This window comes from Pseudopodoces humilis, chromosome 6 (genome assembly GCF_049639895.1).
Source record: "Pseudopodoces humilis isolate 2021_Gansu_Grassland_sample_001 chromosome 6, ASM4963989v1, whole genome shotgun sequence".
NCBI lineage: Eukaryota > Metazoa > Chordata > Aves > Passeriformes > Paridae > Pseudopodoces > Pseudopodoces humilis.
Window position 1 is genome coordinate 54,273,297 of NC_142205.1, and position 25,425 is coordinate 54,298,721.

General features: G+C 43.1%; 1 protein-coding gene across 16 annotated transcripts in view; it reads right to left on the reverse strand.

Annotated features, from left to right (window-relative positions):
• The window catches only part of ADGRL3 (adhesion G protein-coupled receptor L3), a 486,649-nt gene that overhangs the window by 42,184 nt on the left and 419,040 nt on the right, over positions 1–25,425 (reverse strand). For all 16 annotated transcript variants that reach the window (XM_088056057.1, XM_088056043.1, XM_088056046.1 and 13 more), the window contains 4 exons: positions 19,632–19,841; positions 19,061–19,281; positions 12,225–12,291; positions 10,729–10,820 (listed from right to left, as the gene is read on the reverse strand). In XM_088056057.1, coding sequence (XP_087912183.1) covers positions 10,729–10,820; positions 12,225–12,291; positions 19,061–19,281; positions 19,632–19,841 — 590 coding nt within the window. The remainder of the gene's footprint in view (positions 1–10,728; positions 10,821–12,224; positions 12,292–19,060; positions 19,282–19,631; positions 19,842–25,425) is intronic.

The window sequence follows — 25,425 nt, forward strand, 5'->3', positions numbered from 1 at the left end:
CTGTGAAATCTTACCTCACCTCCCTTGTGTTTCTTTGCAGCCCAGATGATGGATAGCGGATGGTCTACCAATCTGTATAAATACCTAATTCATTTTCTAATCTTAAAAAAGCCCTGACTTTACCTTGGGGCAAAGACTTCTTAAGGTTAATTACACATCATGTAAAACTCTTTCAAAATCTTATTTAAGTTAGATGTCTTTCAATTTCCCAGAGTACCTTCTCCTTCAGTGATGAGAAAGGATTGCTCACATTACCTTCTATATTCCTGTGGTATTTCCAGAGCAATACTTTTTTTTTTAAAAGTTGTTAAAATTAGCTACTTTTATCCTTGTTTAGATGCTTAAGGAATTTCAAAACCAATTCATCCTAAGCTCAGGAACACCTTTTGTACAGCCTATCCTTTTAAAATCCCAATAAACACCATTTTGACTCAAGGAGACTGAATTGCTGGGATACACATGGACAGCCCAAAACAGTTACAGACATACTGCAACATTCATTACATGAAGCAAATGACTTTCATGTACCTGGATTAGCAATATCGTGAAATATTAAAGCTTTCACCTTTTTTGCAGCAGGAAAAGTCAAGAATTTACCTTCACATGAAGATTGGTTCTAAAATGCTGCTGAACAGGGAAAGTCTGTTATCAGAAAGCAGCTATTCAGCTCTCCTTTAAAAAGAATAACGGCTGGCCTTCTTATACTTTGAAAAGAGCTTTTTTTTCTTTTTCTTAGTTTAACAAAGTATAGTTTTGAGCCACATTTACAGTAAACCTAAGCCTTTAATAAAACCCTACATAACTAATTGACTTTACATATTATAATTCCATAGAATTCTTTATGGTTTAACTTTACTTAACTTTAATTTATCACTCTTTTGACAGTTCCAAGTATTTCCCCATCTCTATGATAGCAGGAAAAGGCTCAGTAAGCACATGAACTGATGCCTTGGGCCCCAAAATAACTGTTTGGATAGCAAGGAAAAACACCAAAATGAATATATAGGACCTTTAGTAGCTGTTAGGGGTGATGAAACCCAAATAAAAACAGATGGATGATGTGGCCCCTCAAAAGCATTCAGAAAGACCCATGAAATTAATTTTAACATGGTGCAAATAAAGCAGAGAGGCAGATGTTTCCTGCAGGCAAGCAGGAGGGAAACACAAAATAAAGTGCTTTTGTGTCTCCCCACTGCCTGCTGATATAAAGTAATAGGGATGTTTTGCTTTTTTTTGTTTGGTTTTTTTTTTTTTTTAATTTCAAGGATTAGAAAGGATTGATTTATTGAAGGAGTTGGAAAGTCCAGTACTCCCCTCCTAAAGCAAACGGGTTCATCGTTAATTAGTGAAGGAGCATCTTCATGGCGAGAAAAATCAATAGCAAGCAATAAAAGAGTGCTTAAAGGATTTTGCCTTTGCATTTCATGACAAAGTTACCACCTTGATGGCATGAAGCCAAATGGCTTCCTATTCTCCTTCCTTAGGCTGTTGGTGCTCATCACACCACCTTCCAAGTCATCATTTACCAATCTCATCTTCTGGCTCCCACACCATCTTCGACAGTAGGTGGCCGGTCCCCGCAACATCAGTAACCATCCTGGGGGTCACTGAGCCTGCCACGGCTTCATTTGCAGGAGAAACTCCTGCCTTTATATGCCTTGGAGATCTGTAAAGGTTGGGGCCTTACCACCTGGAATTTTTTATATATTGAAATATATATTGAAAGCCACAGTCACTTTTGATTTCCATCAGTAGATCTGCAAAGATTATTCAGACAAATGAGGCCAAACATTCCTTGGCCCTATGTGATGCCTAAGCCTATGATTTGGGGCAACCAGCAGCTGGACTTTGCTGCTGAAGGCAAAGCATCATCCCTTTCCCTGCAACTCACCCAGGGAAGTCATGTCCTGTTTTCTCAGACTTGTCCTTAATTATTGCAACTGGAAAGAGCAATTCTGTTAAGTTCATCTCATTTTCCGTAAGTAATTAATTACCCTCAGAATTGCTTACCCTGTTTATTTCCTTCCTCCTAACTTTGCAAAGGCATGGCACAATTATTCAAGCCACACTGATGTGTAACCACATATCTAATTGTTTCCACACTATATGGATTCAGCAAAGCCTTTAGACACATTTGTATTATCCAAATAGCACCAGCAGGGCTTGCTGACAGAGTGCTTAAAATGTATGGCCTTTTAAAACAATAATCATGATTTATGAGTTCACAGAAAGATTGTAGGTATTTAATATCTTCCAGGACACTCTCAAATCAATAACCACTGATTGATTTTTTTTTTTCTTTTTTTTTAGATTCAGAAAGGACGACACCTGTCAGTGGGAAGATTAGTGCTTTACAATCACCATTCAACATTAATACAACCATCACAAAAACATAGGTAAACAACCAAAACCCCAAACCAAAACAATCAGATATCAACCAGACCCTCCTGTGAAAAACTCAAACAGCAGCAGAGTGCAACAAATGAAATCAGATGCTGCCATCAACATCTCTGGGGGGAGAAAAGGCATGCAGACAAAAGTGCAGTCTCAGATGTTTTTCCAGCTCTGGCAGGGCTTCTGCCTCTCAGGTGCTCACAAGCTCGGCTCTCGGGCAAAATATAAATGGGCCATACCTTATCTTGGTAGGAAGCTTGTAAATAATTCATTTTGTGCCAACTCCAAGTGCTTTTCTGGGTTTGGTTTAGGCTGCCTGTTCAAGTGTGCTCATGCAGAGATGCAGATGAAGGCTATATAGGAGCAGCACTGAGTTAACCAGGGGACTAAAGAGCATGGTGCTTTCTTACTCAGGATCCAGGGAGAGTCGAGACAACTCTTGGATTGCTCAGCCTGATAAAGAGGAGGATGAGGGGAGACCTTGCAACTGCAGTTGCAGCTTCCTCATGAGGGGAAGAGGAAAGGTAGACACTGATCTCTTCTCTGTGGTCACCAGTGACAGGACCCGAGGGAATGGTCTGAAGTTGTGTCAGGAGACATTTAGACTCGATGTCAGAAAAAGGTTCTTCATCCAGAGGGTGTTTGGGCACTGGAACAGGCTCCCCAGGGAAGTGGTCACAGCTCAAGAAGCCTTGGAAAATGCCTTTTGGGTGTTCTCCCATGTTGTACCAGGAGCTGGACTTCAAAGATCCTGAAGATATTCTATAAATCTATGACTCCATGACCATCAGGCTGTGAAGACACGGTACTCTCTCTAAAGGCCATATCCAACACAGAGATTTTGGCCTGAGCTCTGGGACAGTGAAATTGAGGGAAGAAGTTTCTAATGCCCAGCTCAGTACTTCATGGCTAATATCTAAACTTTGTGGAGGGGAGGTTTTCCAAAGGAGGAAAAAGCTATTCCTCATTTTCCAAAGTGCCCAGATAATTTGCTTATCCTTGCAAAACACTCCTGTTAAGATTTTGGTGACAGAGAATGTGCTGTCTGCATGTCCCAGGCACTGTTTAAACACACTTCCAGTTTATCCAGACCCAAACACTGTCTCAGGAGCCCTTTGGCTTCCCTAGTATCAGTCCTCTTCTGGAACAGGAATCCACGGACGACTCCTATCCAGAAGCCATCCCTGGAGCTGCTGTGCTCTGAGCCTGCTGTCCCCAAATGTCAGAGGAGTCCAAAAATGCTGCATATAGCACAGCTGGGTGGGAAGAAGAAATTTTTCTACGCCCTCTTCCTGAACAGCCCACTCAGTTAATCCTTCTAATTTTGTTAGTAGGGCTGTATGACAATCTTTAAAGAGAGCTCATTCTGTACAGGCACTGTTGTTTTCTTTAAGTTATGGGTAATGTCCAGTCAGGAGACGGGTGCATGAAAACCTCCTCTCCATGCCTGCTGCTCCTAATAGGTAGTGCTCATGTTGCCAGACTCTCAGCCCTTACTCCACAAATCTGAGAACCCTGAAGATAAAGGAATGGACCTTTTGCACCTAGATGCTGTGCTGGGCAAGCTCCCAAGAGCTGGACCCCCTCATTGTACCGTGTCCTCCCTCTGCACTCCCAAGCAAGAACAAACACAGAGGTAATGAAGGATTAAAGTGATGCTCTTCTGCAAGTCCAGTCATCTAGGTGAACCCCATGTAATACTCAGTTACAGACCCTTTGTCATCACAAACTCTTTCTAAGTTGTAGCATTTTATGATTAAGCAAGGAAGATCTGGAAACCAACAGAGGATCTTAAATCTCCATAGAAAAAGTGGAAATAATCCTTATTGTCTCCTATTTTGTTTCTAAAATGGCTAGAACAAAGCACAAATTAATCTTCCATTAGTAAAAGCATACCTGCTACAAATTATTGTTCTTCATTGGTAATGTAAGCTCTTCCTATCAAAGGAGAAAAAAAAAATCTTGCATTTTCAAAAGTCTAACTCATTCCCCACTGCACCAAACCCAGGATGTTTACTTTTTTCTGCATTTCAATCAGCTGAGTAAATAAAACTAGACTGGTAAACCTCTGTTCCTGCCAGCACAGTACCGCTGTGTTGAATCAAGGATTTAATTTAAACATTTCTGCAGATGATTTTTGGAAGTTCTATTTAACCTTTGTTTTCAATTTTCTACCTAACTCAGGATTTTTTTTATGACTTAAGCAAACCCACAGGACTGAAACAACAAGCTAATCTGGGGGCTGGGATTAGTCATGTCTCTTTAAATAAAATACATATGTTGAAGCATGAAAATGAGCAGATAATCACACCCATACAACATATGGGGAGAGCGGGCTATGGCAACGGTTTTAAAAGAGGCAAATCTTCAAAAGGGGCTTCTCAGTTTTGTGCCTGGTGCTCCCCATCCTTCACCTCCCACAACCTGGGCCAGACTCCCTGAAAGAGCCCAGACTGGGCTTTCCAAGGTTTTATATAGTAATAATCAAGGTTAAATCTTTACATTTGGCTCCTACTTTTGGCTGTTAAGCTGTGTATTCTTAGATTTAATTCTTGCAAGCCTTTGAGCAAGAGACTTCTATGGAAAAAAAATAGAAAATAGGCAAGTACGGTGTGAGTTTTGTTTCCACTCAGAAACCTGAGAGAACATATACATTTTTGTTTAGTCATTACATCAGGGCTGCGTGCCTTTAGCTGTGGACCATTTGAAACTTCCATGGCAGCCAGCAAGCTGAGGAGGGCTCATTCTGGTCATCTGAGGATCGGTTTCTGGAGACTGCAATGCAGGACATTACTGCTTCATCCCTGTTAATGGGATTTCAGCATGTGTTCTTTGGAATCCAGTCACAATGCCTGAAAACATTATCTCCTGTGTGCTCAGAATAAATACATGTTTTTCTAGGGAATTTCATGTTTTTGATATAGTGCTTATTCTTTCATTATGGAAGATGGGATGGGAGCAGGCTTCCACAAAAGGAAGAAAACAGCAGAACTACAGTGATTAATGCCAGGATTAAACTATCTCAAGGTCCCTAATTAACACTGCCTCTTTAGCAACAAAAGGTGCTCCCAGCTAAGACCCTGGGCCTCCCTGTCTGAAGGAAAGAAAATTAAATTTTCAGGATGACTTTCAGGTGAGTCTCTACTGCACTAAATGAGTTTTTCCAACAAACCCAGGACTACAGCCTCACATGCTCCTGTTTGAAGGGGTCCCTACATGTTGTGCTTTCTAAAGAGCATCCAGGTGGCCGGCCTATGGCACAGCTGAAGCTACACCCTGACTAAAACAGTAACACAATAAAATGGGACAAAAAGGGAAACAAACTGGCAAAGCCCTTTGCCTCTTGCCGTCTTTCTCGTGGGTCTGCAACTGCTCTTGGCAGCTACAGCTGACGTCTTACTCTTCCAAAGTAAACAAAATAAAATCTCGTTGCCACATACTACAGTACAGAAGAATGTCAGGAAGTCTGGTCTGGCCTGGGGAAACACTAACAGACTCAACCACAACCAGGCAGCACCAGGGAGAGAAGGGATGGATGCCCATGGGAACTTCAAAGGAAAGGTTATGTGTGTAAGAAAATGATGGCTTCTTGTCTCTGCTGAGAGAGATCCTCTCCCCTCCAGCCATTTGGAAAAGTCCACTGCAACTTCGGGTGCAGCAGCTGCTGGGTCCCCACTGATGAACCAATCCTCTTAATCTGTTTGTAGAACTTGCCTTTTTTTAGATAAATGACTGCACTCCCCTCCCAATCTTCCAGCAGTTTTCCATGCTGTTAACTAATGAGCCCCACACAGTGCCCAGTGAGAGCTTGAAGCAAAGACAAGAGCTCAGATTGCACTAGGTATCCTCAAGAGCACATCTGGATTACCATCAGTGTAGCCCCTCTTTTTTTCCCCTCACTATAACCACGATGACTTGAATGAGCAGTATTTAAACGGCCGCAGAACAAGCACTGCCACGCCGTGCAAAGCCACTTTAGGAGAGGCTTCATCTGAAACCCTGTTTTGCACAGAGAATGGTGGTTAAGCATCTGGAAACGTGGATGGTTTGTTGTGCTGCAGCATCTGGCATGGGTTGGATGGAAACCTGGTGTGCAAGCTGCCACAGTACAGGCCTGACCACCTGGAAAGGACCTGACGGACGGAAAATGGAAGAACTGTTAAAGAACCGAATGTATAACATTTTCTGTTGTCTCATAAGGCTTCCTACAGGAATGTGAATATGAAAAGGATTCAGAGTAGTCTTGTCTGCAACAGTCTGAGACATTTTGCACATCTAACATCTTCCCTGCACAATGGAAAAGCACGAAGGAGAGACTCTGAGCTGCTCAGCTCCAGAAATCACTCCACACAGCAGCAACCTCCGGGAAAACAGCCTCACAGCTGCTCTAAAGAATTCCAGCTGGTAACACATCCTCATGAGGAGCCATCTGCTAGCAAGAGTGCATCAATACTGTGCTGATATGCCTACAGACTCCACCTCACAGGCTACAGGTGCAAACAGCACAGCAGGCTTTTGCCATTCAAAAAGCTTACGTAGTCTCTGGCTTAAAAGATGTGCCTTCCCTGAAAGCTCCTAAGGGCTGGGGGAATAAATCTTCCAAAACAACATCTTCCTGGCTACATTTAGTGACAGTAAATTAGTTTGTGCTCAAGAGCCCTTTTGTGCACCCTTTACATCCCACTTTTAGCCTGAGATGGGCCAGGAGTGAGATACGTGTGAAGTGGGCAGAGCTGCCGAGGACTAAACAACGCTCCTCTCTGCACATCTCTGCTCACCTGTGTTTGCCAACAAGCCACACACAGATGAAAGAGCAATGGCCACAGTGGACTTCAAGCACTCAGAAAAAGCCATTGTAAAAGGCTGTGAAGGAAAATGCCCTCCCAGCCTGTGTTTGGGGAAGCACGGTGAGAAGCTACACACACCACCCAAGAGGCAGCTGTTTGGGCATTCTTGTCTGTGTCACTAAAGAGATCTTTAAAGGGCAGAAGAGATCCCCACTCTGGATGAAGCCTTAAAATTTCTGCGTAAATATACTGAAGGAAGACATCAAACAGAACTTTCTTCATAAGTGCCTAGGTAAAAGCATGCTACTTTTGGGGATGGTACCTCTTATGAAATGGAAGCCAATGTCCTCCTGGCATCAGTGGCAGGCACAGAAACTCTTGCAGCTCTGAACATATTCCACACACATAGGCTCACATCTTTTCCTGGCTACATGCCCCAAAAGCAGGACCAGAGCACGAATCTTGCTGTCTCATTGGGTACAACCCACTGAGTCGGCTCAGTACCAACCTGTCATATAGGAAGGATGCCACTGGCACAGGTGGAAGGACCCACATATGTGGTTACTGGTTTCTGTTGTTGAATTCTGTTGGTATCCTACTTCCCTCTTGAAAGTGCTGGGCTAAGCCAGAAAAGTTAACGATGACAAAAATAAACCAGCTCTGTAGTCATCAAATCTCTTGCTAGGTAACCCCTGGGTAACCAGTGCCCCACAGCAGGAATGTCAGAATTTCCCATGCTGGCACAATAATCCGGGGACTGTTCCTGAAGGTTAGGGAAGTTTATTTTTACAACTTTGCACAGTGCCTACAAATCTATCAGCTGCACAACATCTGGTTCAGGCACTGCCCTTTGAATGGCTTTTCTGTTGGTGCAGTAATTAAAGGTATCCCAGGTGACACCTGATCCCTTATCAAGTTCATTAATTTAAGTGGAGTTATTTGGCTCTCTATTTTCTATACTTCATAATGTATTTCTAACCTTTAAAGTGACATAGGCAAGGACCAGATTGCAGGGGCACTTATTAACAGCCTATTAAAATATTTTATGGCCTTTAGTTTTACGTTGCCATAGGGAATCAAGTATTTTGCTGTTGTTAAACAGGCTCAGGATTTATGTTGCGAGAGCTTCACCACAGCCTAACTCAGAGTAATGCTAGGAAATGAGCTGGGAGAACAAACTCTCATTCAGCTCTCCATGTGCTGTAAAGCTGTCACATGCAGATGGCAGCAAGGGGCCCTCCAATGCAGGCCCTTGGTTCAGTTTGTTTTATTAAATAGAAACTGATACAACAAGATGCAAAGCTCTGGGACCTGGGTGCCTTTTCACTAACCCCATAGACCCACGGAGGGAAGCCTATAAAGGATCCAAGTGGTCTCCTCTGAAATAACATGTTCTGTGGCTTTTTATTCCAGAGCTGCTGTAACACATCCACATTGTACAACTGACTTAGTGCCAATGGCTGCACAGGAAGACCACAATCTCCCCTGCAACAAAACGATGATCATATCTACAAGACAACTGTGATCTTATTGAAAAATTTTCTAGAGATTGCAAGCCCCTTGCTTCCCTAGGAAACTTCCCTCCAAGGTGAATTCCCCTCTCTGTTACCAGCTGCACTTCCTCCTAATTCAAGCACATCCAGCACTGAGACAACACATGTCTTGAATTTAGAGACTTAATGATGTCCTGCTTAGGTATTCAGATTACAATCAAGTCTGTTCTGAAATGCTTGGTTTGATAAACTTCCTAGGGTGAGTCTGGCATCTTCTCAAGTTTATGTTATGTTGCTCTTATTTTCTCAAGCATAAAAAGTAATTTGTAATGAAGCAACACATTTGGAAGAGTATCAGCAACATACTTAAAAGTATTTTAATTGCTTGTGTTTTCGAAACATTTTAATGAAGTCAAATCAGGAATAGACACTCATCTGCCAAAGAACCTATAAAATATTTTACAATGACATTATAATTGATGCAACTGGTTGTATAAATTCCTGGCATTTTAAACAAAGATACTAGATATTAGCTCAAGAAAATTATTCAGTAGGCATTTATTATTTCTGCTTTAATTATAAGGGTTTTGTTGGTTTTTTTTTCTTTCTAGTTTGTAATTTAAATGTCATACTGTAAGATGACTTTTGTGTGGGTAACCTTAAAGAGACTGTTCTCAGTGAGCAATCCCAAAGCACAAATGCATGACAAGTAGCCATATTAACAAATGTTATTAAATCTACCATGCCTTTAATGCCTCATCCAAGACCAAATGACAGACTATCTTTCTGGGATCAATCCTGGACATCCAGGAGGGACTGCAGCTCTAATTTCATTTTATAGCAGAGTGATGGCAGGAGAAATTGAGGCTCTCTGCAGAGCAGACTCCCCACGACCCAGGCAAACGAGGGCTCTGAGGATTTCTGAGCTCACTGGGGTCTCCTGCATTTGGGCATAGTCCAGTTCCCCTTCCTCCCAACCCTCAGGGGAGAAGCTGCACCGAGGAAACGAAAACTTCACCCAAAGGACCATGCCAGGTCATGGCACACCAATGGCACTGAAAGCCTTGCTGGCTAAGAATGTTTTCAGGGGGGGCCTGACCTGGTTTAAATTAAAGCTGTATCTGCAAGAGCAGCTCAGCAGTAAGCTCAGCCTTGCAACTGTGCATATCAGACATCTTCTAACGAGCTCCCCTTACGCCTCTTTTCCCTTTCCCACCACAAAAGAGAGAGGAGAACCCACTTCAAGCCACGTTGCACCACACTCTCCTCTCCTGGATGAGCAGTAAAGCGCTGACTCCCAACAATTTCCTCCTCCTGAAGCTCGTTAGATGGTTTTATTAATTAGCAGGCTCCTAATCTTATCATGCACTGCACCTGAAATCTCACTTGTGTTTTTGAAGAGAGTAATTAAAGCCAGAGGTAGTTGAATAAACAGGCACTGACAGAGACTAATACTCTATCAATATAATGAAGCAGCTTGCTAGACATTAAGATGCCCAGGCTCAGATGTTAACCCAGTGCAAGGGCAAAACATGCTTGGGCTGGCAAGCACATCCACCTGCTGATGTGGGCACCCCCAGGTAAATCCTCGATAACTTTGCTGAAAGCAATCAGACTCTGGGGGAGAATTTGGGTCACGGAATCTGTCAGGGGCCAAAAGAAACAGAAAACGAGCAAGGCAGCTGCCCTCAGAGCACACAGAAGTAGTTTCAACACCTTCCCCGTAGAGACTGCGATAATTAGCTGGCAATTATTGGGCACAAATTTCTTTACATAGACTAGAAGGTTACCTGCTTCAAGGACAGAAAATGTAACTTTTCCTCCTTCATGCAAAACTGAATGGAAAATGCCAACAATGCAGCCAAATCCCAGTATAGTGCTTCATCATCAGCCACTTGGTATCTTTTAGAAACCACTCTGCAGTGCCATAGCCCAAGGTATTATCATCCCTGGTTAGCACTGCTGCTGGCAGAGCTGGTTTCCCTGTTTCGCTCCTCAGAGGAATGAGAGAATAAACAGCAAAAGACAGAAACAGGCAGAGAAAAACCACTTACTTGATATTGTCAAGACATCCAGATTCGGGTTTCAGTATGGCAGTATGATGAAACATTTTATAGAGAGCAATCCCAAGGAAGATGACATTAAGCTGCAATGGAGAGGGAAGTAAAAAAAAAAAATAGGATTATGTGACACAGCACAACATGATGGGGAAAAAGTCAGCTCCTTCTCTGTAACAGATGGGTTACTGTAAGAAATTAGCTCACAATACAGCTTTATAGTTACTGAATCACAGAAAATTTCTAAGCATTTTATAAGGTGACCTGGCCTGTAGATTACAGGACTGGTCTAAACCTTACCAGAGCTGTGGCACTGCTGATACAAGGCCAATTCTAACCTCAACTGTAGTGCTTCAAACAGCATTATGGAAAATTAAAAATACTTGCTGTAAGGGCTTTTCTGTGTCTGAGAGGTATACAGTCATGAAAAGTCACTCCAAGCATCTTACTTTGCCAGCCCCACTGTAATGGAGCAAAAAAAGCATCTTCTTCTGTGAATACACCTTTTAAACACATTGTAATGGGGCAGACAGGCAGGGAAATCACAACTGATGCTTAGCACAATGCAAAGTTGAAAAACAAAAAGAAAAAAGGGTTTGATTTGTTCTGTAAAAGATGGGATGGTGTTTCCATGCCTCAGTGCTCACAAGGCAGCCAATTCCTGGAAAGGAGTTTCCCAAAAGCCCAGTCTAGGATTTGAGACATAATCAAAAAGGGAAGATACCTTTTTATGAATGAATTGCTTAAGGGAAAAAAAAAACCCCAAGAGTTGTAGTTGGTGGCATGGCCCCCTTCCTGATGTGGAAGTCTGCTGAAATGGCTCCCAAGTTGCAGGAGAAGCAGAAGAAGCAGAGACAATGTCTGCATTGAAGTGAGAGTGCCTGGTTTTCTGTGCTAGCCAAACTGTAGTCTAGTCAAAACAAAGGATGGTTTATTTAAGCCATATTGTAGCGATTAAAGTATAAGAAAACTCCAGCTGTCTCTAAAGTTGGGTTCTCTACCTTGTTGCTGTGTTAGCCGATATGCTGGCAATGTGCTAAACATGAAGTCACACAAGTTTCAGCTTCTGCTGGTTAGGAAAAACCCTCATCAAACTTCTTTTCCAGTTTGGACTTTTTTTCATTCCCCCCTCCCAGATTTCCTTTTTTTTTTTTTTTTTTTCCCCTGGTTTCATTATCGATGCAAAACTCTGGAAATCAAAAAGGGTATGAGCAGTGAGTGGCATCAAAACAGTTTGGCACTTCTAAATGTCCAGTGGTAGAAACCAAACTCTGCAAGTGCCCATTCTGAAGCTCCCTGGTCCATTTTGATCAAGTATTTTGCAATGCCAAGAGCCTCTCATAATGAGGGTCTAATTGCTATGCCAGGTGGGGTCAAAGAAGAACATGCCTTCCTCAAATTAATCTGTGTAAATTAAAGATAAAGAGAAAAGGGACAGCAAAAAGTTTTATTTCTTGACCTGAGAGATGGAATAGTTAATTAGGAGTTCTTACCATAATTATCAAGGTCGCCGGTCCTATAAAGCTCCAAATGAAGTAGGTGTCAAGTCGGAGCCAACATCTGTAATGAAACACAGGGGAAAGAAGGCATTCAAGGACTGCACCCAGGACATACATCAAGAGTGAGCGACTGACAGAGAAGAATGTGAGCTGCAAAACACGCCGGTGGGAGACAGGAAATATTACATTGCTTGTTCATTTAAATGCTGAATTATGTGCCCAATTTCTGACAGCGCTATTGATGGAGTAAGATAATTACCTCTAGAGGAAGCAGGGAGAAAATGGCACAAGGCCTATTTGCTAAGGCTTTCTGCATCTGTTGGGAAAACTCCTTAAACCATGGGTGTTTTTAAGGAAAGGGTCTGATGAACATCCACAGAGCTGCTTCTTTGCTTTGTGCTCCTCTTTGCTCTCCAGCTCTGATGCCATGCAAGCTGTCTGTCAGCTGTCAAGCGAGATGACATTTCTCCAGCAAGTACATCAGAGAAACTTTGGTGCAAACAGGAAGCATGAATTGGATAACAGAAGGCTGAGGTTTAATTAGGTTCAGCAACTTCCCCTTTAAAGTGTTTTATTTCCCTGAACCTCCCGCGTGTTTTGTTTCCACCAATGTTTCCAGGGTTGCATATGGTCTGCGCTATCACAAGTTGATTCATGGCCTAAAACTAAATAATTAATCGCTTAATTTCAACCGCATTTAATACTCCCCACATTTTTTAAAGCCCCTGGGAAATTACATTTCCATTCCTAGTTCATTCCAGGCGACAGGAAGATAAAATGGAAGTGACTCGTTACAAGACAGACGAATGTAAATTCCAAGAAAGTTTCACACGATGTTTAAAATAATAATATCTTGTCGTCTTTGCAATGCTGCAAATCACAGCTCCGTTTATACACAAAGGACTGAGAGAGCATAAAACCACTCTTATACTAAACATCCGATGGAATTTCATGATTAGGCAAGTGACTGGAACTGCATATATGAATTTATCATGGTGGTGGAGACAGCAGTCCTCACAAATGGCAGCTCTAGTGTATGTGCCTAATATTTTTTCCCTTCCAATGGGCTTTGCAACAGGCAGAAAGGTCTGTGCCAGCAGCGGCCCCATGGAGAGATGATCAGCAGGAGATGCCTGATGAGAGAATAAAATATGTCCTCAACCTCTGTGACTGGGAGAAGCCAAAATATGAATAAATTAAAATATGCAGAGAAAACTTCTCATTTCCCTCCCTGACCACATAAATTTCAGGTCTCATCAGTGCTGGAGAGGTATTGATATATATACACACACACTCATAATGCTATTTGTCACAACTTAAAATACTGTCTCTTCCATGACTATCATTCCTGAACTGCCTCTGCAGCTGCTCATCCAGAATCTCCGTGTGATAGCATCAAAATCTCAATGCAAGGGGCAAACAGAGGCCTTCAGAGTGATTGCTGGTAAATCTTGTTTCCTCCATGGCTGCTGAACTTTAAGGTAATTTAGATGCAGCTGGTAATGGAACAATATGAGTGACTCAAAACTACTTGGGTCTGATTCCCTATAGGAGAAGGCTTATGCAATCATGACATCTGCGTATCACCCATAAAAACATCTGAAATGTCGCCCAATTGCAACTAGATTTGACAAAGGAATAGAGGTTTCAAGGATAATGAAGTCCCTGTAAAAAGTGCTCCCCCATTCCTAAGCAAGGATGTCCGCACAGCAGCAGCTCACATTTTTACGTGGCATTTCAGGCTTTATACCTACCCCATCCCCCTCAGGAAAAATGAGTAACTAGTGCTTATGCCTCAGCTGCTGCATATAAATCACAGAATACGCAGCCCCATCACTTTTCTCTACTGATAATGAGTGCTGGTGTGTGGGAGAGGACTCAGAGGGTTGTGGGGGTTTGATTTATTTTTTTAATGAAAATATTTTGAACCTTTTTTTTTTTGGACAGTTTAACATTCTAAACAACCCCCAGCCCCTGCTACCCAGGAGTTGGGAACACTGTATTTTAGTCATCATCAACTTGGTTTTCCTTCAGCATAAAGAGTGACCTGGCTCTTGGAAAGTCTGGGGAAGAGGAAATATTCTCTTTACTTTCTGAAGCATGGTGACCGCCCTACAGTCACATCTGGTGCAGCTGGTTTTGAATGCATATAGATTGGGACATGGGGAAAAACAGGGAAAGCTGAAATACAAAATGAGCAAAAAAGCTGTGCCAGGCTCAGCAAAGAAGAGCAAAGCAACTGGTTCCTTTTCAAGACAGCAAAAAGAACAAAATTTTCCACTCCCCTAAAATATCTTCTCTTCAGTTGTAGAAAACAACTGAGTGACAAGAGATGGATGCTGCGGATGAGAAACTGCAGAGGAACCAGGTCCTGTCATCAGGGTAAGTGGGGGCCAGGCATGGAGCAAAAGGAGCCCTAGGAGAAATGGGTTCACCTAAGCTGGAGCACAGCTTGTGAAAAACAGGAGGTTTTTTTTAGGCCTCTCTGCACACTTCAAAGAATGCAATGTCATTTTTTATTTGTTTGAATAGAAAATTCGCCTTTCTATGAAACCGTGTATGATACTCAGCCTTGGGGGACTTAAAAAAAAGCTGAGGTTTTTGGTGGTCATCAGGAAGAGATGAAACTTTGAACCTGCTTAAGTCATACCTCATTAAAAATGCAAATCAAGACAAAAACATCAAAACACAGGCATCCCGCCAATTGCGTTGTGGAACTGTAAATTGCTAATCAGACAAGTACCACACTGAGCTTTTCTTGCCTTAGAAGACAAAAACCCACACGCACAATGAGCTGCATAAATGAGCTCCTCAAAACAAGGAAGCAATCAGGCAACTCACTTCCCAGAGTTGCTAATCTTGGGCTGCTGAGTTACTTGTGACCCTCCACGCGCAGCTGCGCTGTGAGCACGGACTTGCCACGTTAGGAGTTAAGGCTGCGCTGCCATTAAGCAAACGAGCTCCTTCAGGGCTCAGTGCAAGGCAAAGGATTATCAGGAAATGTGTGTATGTAGAGAATACTGCTCAAAACCCCATTGCTTCTTCTAGGAGTCACCCCAATGCATTCAGTTCTCGTGACAAGCTCCGTGGCGCTGCTCTCCTTTACTTTTTAATTTCCTCCTTTTCCACAGTGGCGACTCGCAATATTCACCTAAAGCTTTGCCCAAGTAATAAAGACTACAAAGAGTTTACTCTATTTTCTGCATGAAGAGAAATCAAATACTAAACTATCCCTGGTGTGCATTAAATATAACCAATAAACAATCATTAGCTGCCATTGGACCATAAAATTTGAAGAGCCCTAAACATATCATGTTGTTCATGGGAGCTCAGCGGTTTGTTTCATGTGGCTGTACAGCCTCCTTGTCAGGGTGCAGTAATGGCATATGTATGCACCAGACATGCCTTTCAAGGGTGCAATATAGGTTCTGCTTAATGGAGTTCAGCATCCACATAGCTCACGCTTCCTCCTCCAAATACTGGCAGCAGCACTGCAAATAAAACAAGTTCGGTGGAGCCACCCAAGACAGACCACATTGTTAGAAGCTATTTTCTGAGCAGCATTTACATGCATGAAATGTCGGCGCCTGGCTGATGGATTCGGAGGCTGTGTACATACACAGGGCTTTCATTTTGCTTTCTGACAGCTGGATTGCTTACCGTGTATATCCTGCTTTATAGCATTCCAAAAGGGGGGAAGAAGGGGGGGAGAAACAAAAGAGAGATCCCTGCCATGATGGATTTGATCACCAGTGGATGAATATACCTACAAGTGCGCTTTCTAAAATATATTGAACCACTCAAAGCGTAGCTGCTTTCCTCTGCAATTTGTAAGAGGCTTTGATATGAAACCCAGGAAAGTATGGAAATATGGAATAGCTTCTTGCTGCTGATTTGGGATGGCCCGCTCCTAGCATGAATCCTCTTAAAGGCTAAAGCCATAATTGAGCTTTTGCTGAATTTTAGATGCAAGTTATTTTCAAACACTAACTACAAACGCAAATACTGTTTTCTATACTATTTTATTTTCATTTTGCAGCATTGTCCACCATGACCCCTGACATCATATCCATCAAAGAGATGGATGGATTGGACTAACACACAGGATAAGGCAATCATTATTTTTAATTTATTTTTTTTAGTACAATGCCAGTATCTTCTTTTTTGCAGCAAAACTTCAGCTGTGGCCATTTAAGACCCAGCAGCTGAAGATATGGCCTGCAAGAAATGGTCACCTAGAAGTTCATGAAAGCATTGCCAGAATCTCTTTGGGAATGTGAGGGAACCACACTGTCTGCAGTGGGGCTTCCTGCTTTTCATCTTTACTTTAGAGGTTACAGTCAGAATAAGGTGAGATGCAACATTTCTAATTTATCTGACGGAAAGGACCAAACACAGTTGAGTTAGCCTGAATGGGATGATCTTTTAAGGGAATCACTATGCTGCTACTTAGTCATAAAACCAAATTAGTCTCCTAATGTAAGGGGTTTGAACTATTCTAAAGCAAACAAAAAAGAAAGTAGGAAAAGGATCAATCCCCATCCTTGAAATAATTAAGTGTACAAGAATATCTTTATGGAGCAGCTACTCCAAAATGCCAGTATGAATACTAGGACATGGGACACTTCAGAAAATCACAAGCACTAAATGATGAGTAAAGCAACAGAGGGAGGAATAACTGCATGTTCCTGGCTATGTAACCTAGGCATGTGTTACAGGAGGGTTGGATTTAGAAAGTAAAATGAAATCAAGAAACCCTACACTGCGTGTTTAAGCAAATCATTCTGAGACGTATGAATGGTGGCACCAACTGCCAGGCAAAAAACAAATAACACTAACAGCTCCATAAGTCCTGCTTAAGCAAATGCAGTAAATAATGGAGGGAGGCAAGTAATATATTCCAGAGGATGTTTTACAAAACCTGGCAAAACCAAGCAATTTCTTGCAATCAAATTATGTATGCCTGGCATATAGTTCACTACAAATTCTAATCAGTTCTACCCTTCTAATAACATTATACTGAAAAATACATCATCATCCATCAACCAGATGGAGCATGATAGTTATACAAAACATATTGTATGGTTTTTATTTTCCTCTATGAGAACGTGATAAAATTGTGCATTCTGGAATTAAAAATTATAAATAAATATTTTAGATTTGCAAATCTCTGTAAATATTTATTTGCAAAATATTATATATACATGTTTAATCATTAAAAATATCACTTCATGCTGTGGGGAGGGAGACATATTTTATTGGCACACACACAGGACTGCTGCCTCTTCAATGCCAAGATAGTGAAGTGTTCGTCTTCAGTGAATTTCAGCCGAACTTTCTGCCTGTACCTTCCATGCCGGGGAAACATTTGGGTGCCCAAGGTCTATTTGCAAAAGCCAAAGGATGAACAGTGTGGAAAGTGGCCCCAAAATACTACACTGAAAACTGGACAGGTTAGGACATGGCTCCAGCATGGAGCAGATGTGAAGGACTGACTTTCCAGACAGCTGGAGTATCTCTGAGTGCCTGATGTAGGCCACTGTGAAGAGATATGTCCTCCATAGAAACACCACAGTTAAGAATAAATTTGTCTAAAGGGAGAAGACGAGCTGTTTCCATACCTGATTCAATAGGTGCTTATATAATGCTCAAGAGGGGGAGTAAATACAAGAGCCTGTTGGGGCAGAAAGCAGGTGGCAACTGATGGGAAATCTTCAAAAATGGCAATCAGCTGTTGTGTTACTTATTCTTTGCCCTCTAGGCCTGTAAAAGTCAGTCAAACTACTTTGGATAAATTGGTAGAGATCCTTAAAAACTTACACCCTCCTACCCTTATCTGTGTGGGCCATTTCCTTTCCTTTCCACAACGCGTGACATTTATACAAATTCAGGTCGCGGCTCTCCTACTCATGGGAGGAACACAACACAAATATCCATCTGGGATCCAAGCCCGCCTGCTGGCATGGTAATGGATCATGAGCAGCTCCACTGCTCCACAGATCTGTTTTTTCAAGAAATAGAGGTTCATATATCCTAGTAAGGTTTCAGGCAAAAAATCTGCAGTTGAACCTAACGTAAGATCAAATGCTGCCGTGGTCTCACCCGATCTATGCTAAAAAAGAGTTTCAGAACCACCACTGGCTCATTGCTATATATGCTTTCATATTGAGCCCTTAACTCAGTTAAAGTGAGACTGGAAAGGCAGACTTGCAAGGGAAGGAAAAAAAAAGGTCAATGAAAACATTGTTAATCCTATTGTAGCAAAGATGGCAAAGAGAATCAAAGGCTCAATTTTCCCCTTGTTTTCCATTAGACGGTGTTGCATGATAATCTAACTTGTGCTTTCATACCAGCTTCAGCAATGTTGGAAACACTTAAGAATATTCATAATGATAAATGATATAGCTGTTCTGATTTGCAAAGAGCCTAATGTACTCCACAGTCACCACCCATTTTGCCTGCAGGCTCTGTTAGTTTGATAGAACACTTTAAAAGAGAGGAAGAAAGCAGTATCTTCATCCAAATAAGAAATAACTCTTTGCTTCAAGGAGGATATTGCTGCTATAGTACCAAACTGAGACTCGGGACAGTCACCTCTGCTGATCTTATGCAATGATGTGACAAAATTTTCCTTGACTGGCTTCCCTAGAAAATACCTTTGCAAATCATTTCATAGTGAGGAATTTGTCCTGCAAGGAACGCAGAGATAAAGCAAGGCATGCCTCCTGGCTGAGCTCCGCCTGAACAAACCCTCTGGGCTCCTCACATCCATTTGCTGCCCCCGCTCCCATCTCTCCTGAGCAGGTCCAAGCCATTCCAAGGTCACTCACACTTTGTCTGTGCCGTAGCTCCGGTAGTCCACCGCTGCCGACACGGCCACAATCAGCGCAGGCATGCCGTACCCCACCAAATAGAAATACTTCCTCCGGGAGTGCTCGCTCTCAAAAACCTCCACCAGCATGATGTAGAGCTGCACCCCCTCCAGGAACATCCAGGTGAAAGCTGCCAGGAAGAAGAAGTGCAGGAGGGCAGCAAAGACGGCACAGGCAATCTGTGTGAGGATTGAAAAGAGCAAGGGAAGCTGTTTGTACCATGATTAATTAATGCACCAGTCAGGAGTACTCTTACTTGGAGGCTTAATAAAAATGAGGGTGTTCTTATCTTCCCTCTCCAAAGGAAGACCTTTTTTTTCACTTGGAAAACGTGTGAATTTTTTTAAAATAGACACATATTTGCATATATAAATGATATTAAAGTATACAAAGGTAGGCACATACACAATCAGGCAAATAAACACATGAAGATGTACATGGTATAAGCTCATTTTTACAGCTTGCTTATTAAACACACACATTATTGACAAGAGCCTGTGACAGAAGCAGAAAGTGCTTTGCCTCTTACCGGCTGGTCAGTCCGGTTGATGCCAATGAGGAAGAGGAGCTCTGCCACGAAGAGGCTGATGCACAAGTTCTTGTGAATCGTGTTGCGGTCACTCTGCAGCCCACGGAAGAAGCAGAAGGTGAAGATGCAGATCAGGAGGCAGACCAGTGAAAGCAGGATGCCAACCCACGTGATGAAGTCGAGGAGCAGGTCGTGGACTGCATCAGTGTGCTGAAGGTAAAACAAAAAAAATCTCATCAGCTGCATAATGCGTGACTTCTAATGCATCCCAGACACAGAGTAAGGGTGCCTGTGGCACAAGGCACCAGTATCAAAAAGATTAAATGGACCTAAACTTGAACCCTGCAGCAAGAAAGCTGCAACCTGAAACACAGACTCCAGGGCATCTTGCAAGGTGCAGGTGCCCTGAACAGACTCATAGCCCAAAACCCTGCAGAAACATAATGCTGTTGATGAAAATACTGAGATATCAGGGCTAGTCTTGCGTGCGGCTCAATCTTGCACAAGCATGGCAAAGGAGTGCCTGGACACACGGTATAAAGAACCATTGAACAGAATGATTCGAGTGTGAAAAAGCATTTCATGCTAACAACATCATGTCCAACAATTGCAAGTCCATTACAACCATTTGCCAGCAGTGAAAAAAGACTCTCTTTAAATGTTCAGAGATGTATGAGCATGGAGGCTTTGGAAAGAAAGAGATTGCTTACTTTTTTTTTTTTTTTTTTTCTTTTTCCACAGGGGAAGGAGAAAGGAAGTTTGATTTTTCTTTTTCAAACCCTGGAGTTATATTTTAGAACTCCAGGGAAGTCAGATTGATTCCGAGAACATTACCCAGAAAAAAAAAAAGACAGAACTTTTAACACAAATTTGCTTTTAAACTGAAACAAAACAGTGATTTTAAGACAGCCTGGAAAGTGACTGATTCCCTGTGATGAACTTTTAACACGGATGTACTTCAAAGCCATGCAGAAAAAGCCAGTGCAAAGCTAGGCAACAAAGTTTTGTGAGAGGCAGGATAGGTGAGACTTGGCTCTGCTGCCAAAACACTGCTGTACTGCTCCTGAGTTTACACTGCATGCCCCTCCTGCAAAGAGGAGGCACATGATGAGACCCTCCTGGTGAGAGCATCCCACCACCTTCTTCCTTATTCAGGCTGTAAAACTCACCCATGACTCCCCAAGCTTCCACCAGATGCAGTGAAACTATAGATATCGTTACCTAGCAAAATGTAACTAACACACGAGAAACACACGGCGAGTCACGAGATGACTGCTTGGGTGTAAGTGGTTAGAGTCAATGAGCTGGGAAAAAGACTGGCTGGAAATCTCTGGGGGCATTTCACCAAGACCAGAGCAGCTTGAAGCCCAGCTTTGCGGTGCACCAGGTTGCGTTATAAATGATAATCACATTCTCCACCATTTCTGGCATTTCGATGACTTGGGCATTATGTAGGCTGGCAAATACAATAATGTCACACTTCAAAAAGCCAGGGCAAAGTGGAAACATTTTTCTCTCCGTGGGATAAAAGCTTATGACAGATGGAAAAGGTGATTAATTTATCCATTTTCTTTGCCTGCTTGCCAATGATAAAGCTACATCAAATGTCAGGCCTTTCCCGATACACTCTGCTATGTCGGCACCCACAAAAAACATCTCAAGCCTTTCAGGTCTTTGGCTTTACCAGCATGAGTGGCAGGCATCACAATGTAATGAAAAATTGGGAGTGATTCTCTGCTCCATCCCTTCCATGCTGGAAGTTTTGTCTCCAGCAAGACTTAGAGGTGGAGAGATGGAGGGCTTCTTTGCCCAAACCCCCTTGCATCTCTTCCCAACTATTTCCAGTACCTAAGGAACTAGAGGTCACAAGTCCAACACGGAGACAAGAAATCACTGTGTGCTTTCTGTGGCTCATGACAGAAATGCCTATTCCAGCCAGCTCATCCAGCAGCGCCCAGAAACCTGACAAGATGAAGCACATCATTTCCCTGGCAGCTGCGCATTGCTTTATCTCAGTGTCATTCCAGCTCATCCATCCCTCTTAACTCTGCGGAAAAATGTTAATGCAAACCTTGCACCTTGCAAATCATTCTTTCTTTTGTCTGAGGCTGCAGGGGAATGTCAGGAGAACATCCCCCTGAACAAACTGGTTAGATTGGCTTGCCAGTATGAATGGACCAAGAGCTCTTGGGCTGGGCAACAGGACTAGGCCTCTGATGCAGGTGGATGCAGGGCAAAAGAAACCAGGCAGACTGTGGCCCATGCACCCCACCCGGATGTGGCCATATTCATCCATACCAACACAAATTTAGCATAGTGCAGGGAAAATTCTCCAAGGGCTTCTTCCCCTAGGTGAGATAAGTCTCACAGCTCACAGCTCTTGCACCTCTTATCACAATACCAGAGTTCTGCTGAATTTAAGATATGATGCAGGAATTACAGGTGTTTTTGCACTTGGAGAGGGATCCTACCATCTAGGTTCTTTATCTTCTTCAGGGAAGGGCTGCTCACCCAAGAAACTCACCATGCTTAGCAAGAAACATGCTTCATTGATGTATTATTATTATTATCACTCTTATTGCTTTTCTTTTTAATATTAATCGTAAAGATAATACTGATTTTATGTACATAACACTCATCCCCGGAGCGCTGGGAAACAACCATAAAAACAACTTCTCCATAATTACAAACTCCCTCCCCAACCTCAACAAACTCACAGAAGAACAAACAGAAAGGAATAATAACAATAAACTGGGAACAAGAGCAATTTAAAAAAACCTCAGGGGAAAAAAAAAAATATGAATTTGTAGCTTTTCTAGTAAAGTCCGAGAGAAGAAGTGAGCTGAATTTTAAAGGCTGGGTACACTCCAGCCTGTTTGGGATGCCCAATTTCAGGTGCTACTGCAGAGCTAGTGGATCAGGGAAGACTTGCTAAGCGCTGGCATCCTTCCCACGGCAGTGCCAACTGCTCCCTCAGGGCAGGCACATCCAGAGCTTGTACACCAGCAAGTACAACAAAAGGCAACTTGCCTTTTGCTGGAGACTGAAACTTGTAAATTACTGCACTTTACAGCAATCAGAATAATATGGGAAAATGAACAATAGTGGTAACCTCTCCCAATGCCATGAGCTTTTCCTTGCCATCACCTGATCGCTGTGTGACAAACAAGGAGCAGCATAACCTGGTTTACACAGCTGCTATATGCAGTTCCAGGGTTATATACAATAAAGGGCACACCAAGATTTTGCATGTAGGTCTCAGCCTTCAAGCTGGTTTCTTAGCCACAGAAAAATGCAAGAAGAGCAAATCTTCTCTTTACCCTGTCCGGCACTGTTCAAAACTCCTCGACTGAGGATAAAACGGCTTGGATGTACACACTAACCACTGAATCACAGCATGGTGAAGGCTGGAAGGGACCACCAGTGGGGTTGACTGGACCACCCTGCTCAGGTCCAGCTGGACTCTGTGCCACTGATCACGACCCTCTGGGATCTGCTGTTCCCAGATGATCCCTAGGGATATCTTTCCAGCACAATGAAAGCCCTAGGGTCTTTAAAGCATGCAACATATATCTGAGACCACCAGTGTATCAACAGTCATCTCTTGCTTCTCAGTGATCTTCCCAAATACTTGGGCAACCAGAAGAGCCCATGAGAAATACCAGATGTCAGTCCAAGAGACAATTTCCCACCAGCATCAACCAAACAACTCCTTGCCCAAATGCACCATGGCTCTCCAGACGGGTGCTACATGGCACAGCATGCAGGACACAGAGTTTTGTTACCACTGAGCTACACTCACTTCGCAGAATAAGCTGACACACAGATTATTTTTACTACAGGAACAACTTACTGAGTAATTAAAAAAAAAAGCCAACCAAAAAATAATACACTTCAGGGACAGGGTTTCTATAGAAAGTATGTTTTACATTTATGATTTAGGTATGAACCCAACCCAAAGCCCAGTGAAAGGAGATGTCTCTGGCTTTGGAATAAAGACCTGGTTTTGTTCCAGTGGAACCAAGAGGAGTAGGAGAGTGCTGACAGGGATTTGCAAAGGAGGAGCTACAGGAGCATTGGTAGCAACCACAGCAGGATGCGCAGGCAGCCCCGATATTATCCAGGCTGGGAAAATCAATGAGCAGCTCTGGCAGTGCCTGTACACCAGAGCTGAGCTAATAAAAACAAATCCCAGGGAATGTCAGCTTACGACAGAATGGCTCTCCCTGAGATGAACAGCCATTTCCTCCCTTATTAAAAACATCAGCAGAAGAAAACAGCAGCCAAACCAAGCTGCCAGAAGCAAAGGACACATTCTTTTGCCTAATCTGTCCCTCCAGGAATGGAAGAAGTAATATCTTTGGGGGTGGAAGAATAAGCAAGCAGTAAATAAAAACACAGTGTCATCAACTAGCTCAAATATGATCGCTTGGTGCCTGGTGGGAGCTGGCAGAGTGCTGGGCTGGGCAGAGACCCAAGTGGGACAGGTTTGAACTTCTGTGCATTGCTGATGCTGCTTCTTGGATTTGTAGCTCTTTAGGGCCGTGTGGGGTCTCTCTACCCTTTTTCCCCCTGTCTCTGGTGGTGAGAGAGGATTTACTGCTATGACCTGGCTGTAATACTTTGTGGCTACGTGCAAAGGGCTACTGAAGAGGCAGATGGTTTTGTAGATGTGTCAAAAGCACCAGCTGGGTTACACAGACTGGGAGGAAACCCCAAGGATTCCTGAAGTGCATGCAAGCTGGCTGAAGGCATCACTGGCTGTGGCTATGAAGGCATGAGAGTCTTTAAGGGAGCTTTTCCCTTCCTGTGGCCAAGAAGAATATGAGCTGGGGGATCCCTCTGCTTTAGCATCCATCCTCTCCATCTTTCCTAAGGATGCACCAAGAGAGGCAGGCAGCTGTGCTCCACAGTGAACACCCATGGACCTGGTACGCATCTGCTCTGGGCTCTGCGAATCACTGCCGTCATTGGCACCATCAGGTCCTAACCCATAAAGAGAGCAAAATTCCCACCTGAGGCCCATGTACAACATTACTGTCTTCTACCTTTGGCCATTCACAATAAGGCTGAGAACCCTGAGCATTCCTACAAGGTGGTTTAGTCACCTTTTCTCTCCTTGCCTTAGTCCACCAAGCTGCCTTCATATTCTGCATGGGCAACACAGACCATCTTCCTCTACTTCTCCCTTGCCCAGCAAGATGAAGGCCTCCTAGCAGAACTCTCCCTTAAACTTGTCACCAAAATGCAACAGCCCTCTAGCAACTGCCAGAAGCAGCAGCCATTCTAAGTCCTGGAAACCCCTGTGGCCAGAATAAAGCTGTATGGGGGCAGGTGTGCACAGAGAAATGGGCACAGACCTCACCATGTGTCACAGACACTACTGCACATACAGCACGTGCCAAGAGCCCACTGTTTCCACTGTACTCACCAACCCCTCTGCAACTGAGAGGCAGCTGAGGTGAGATTTGTGGAGAGGAGGTGAGTCTTAGGAATAATAATTGCATCCATCATCATGCTCTCTCATGCTGGCTAGATTTTGGAAGCTCTGATTGCTCACATGGCATCTCCAACCCAAGAAATGAGCTACGGCAGCTGTGTGAAACTCACTGTAGCCATCCACCCAGCCAAGCTGGCAGAAATGTGAGTTTCTGAGAAAACTTTCTTGCCAGTGTGAGCTATGACTTGCATATGAAGTTTAGAACACAGGATCAGCCTGCAGGAACTCCAGTTTACTCCTTTACTGCTTTAGGCAATGGACTGCTACATTCCACTTAGACTTCATATATTGTTA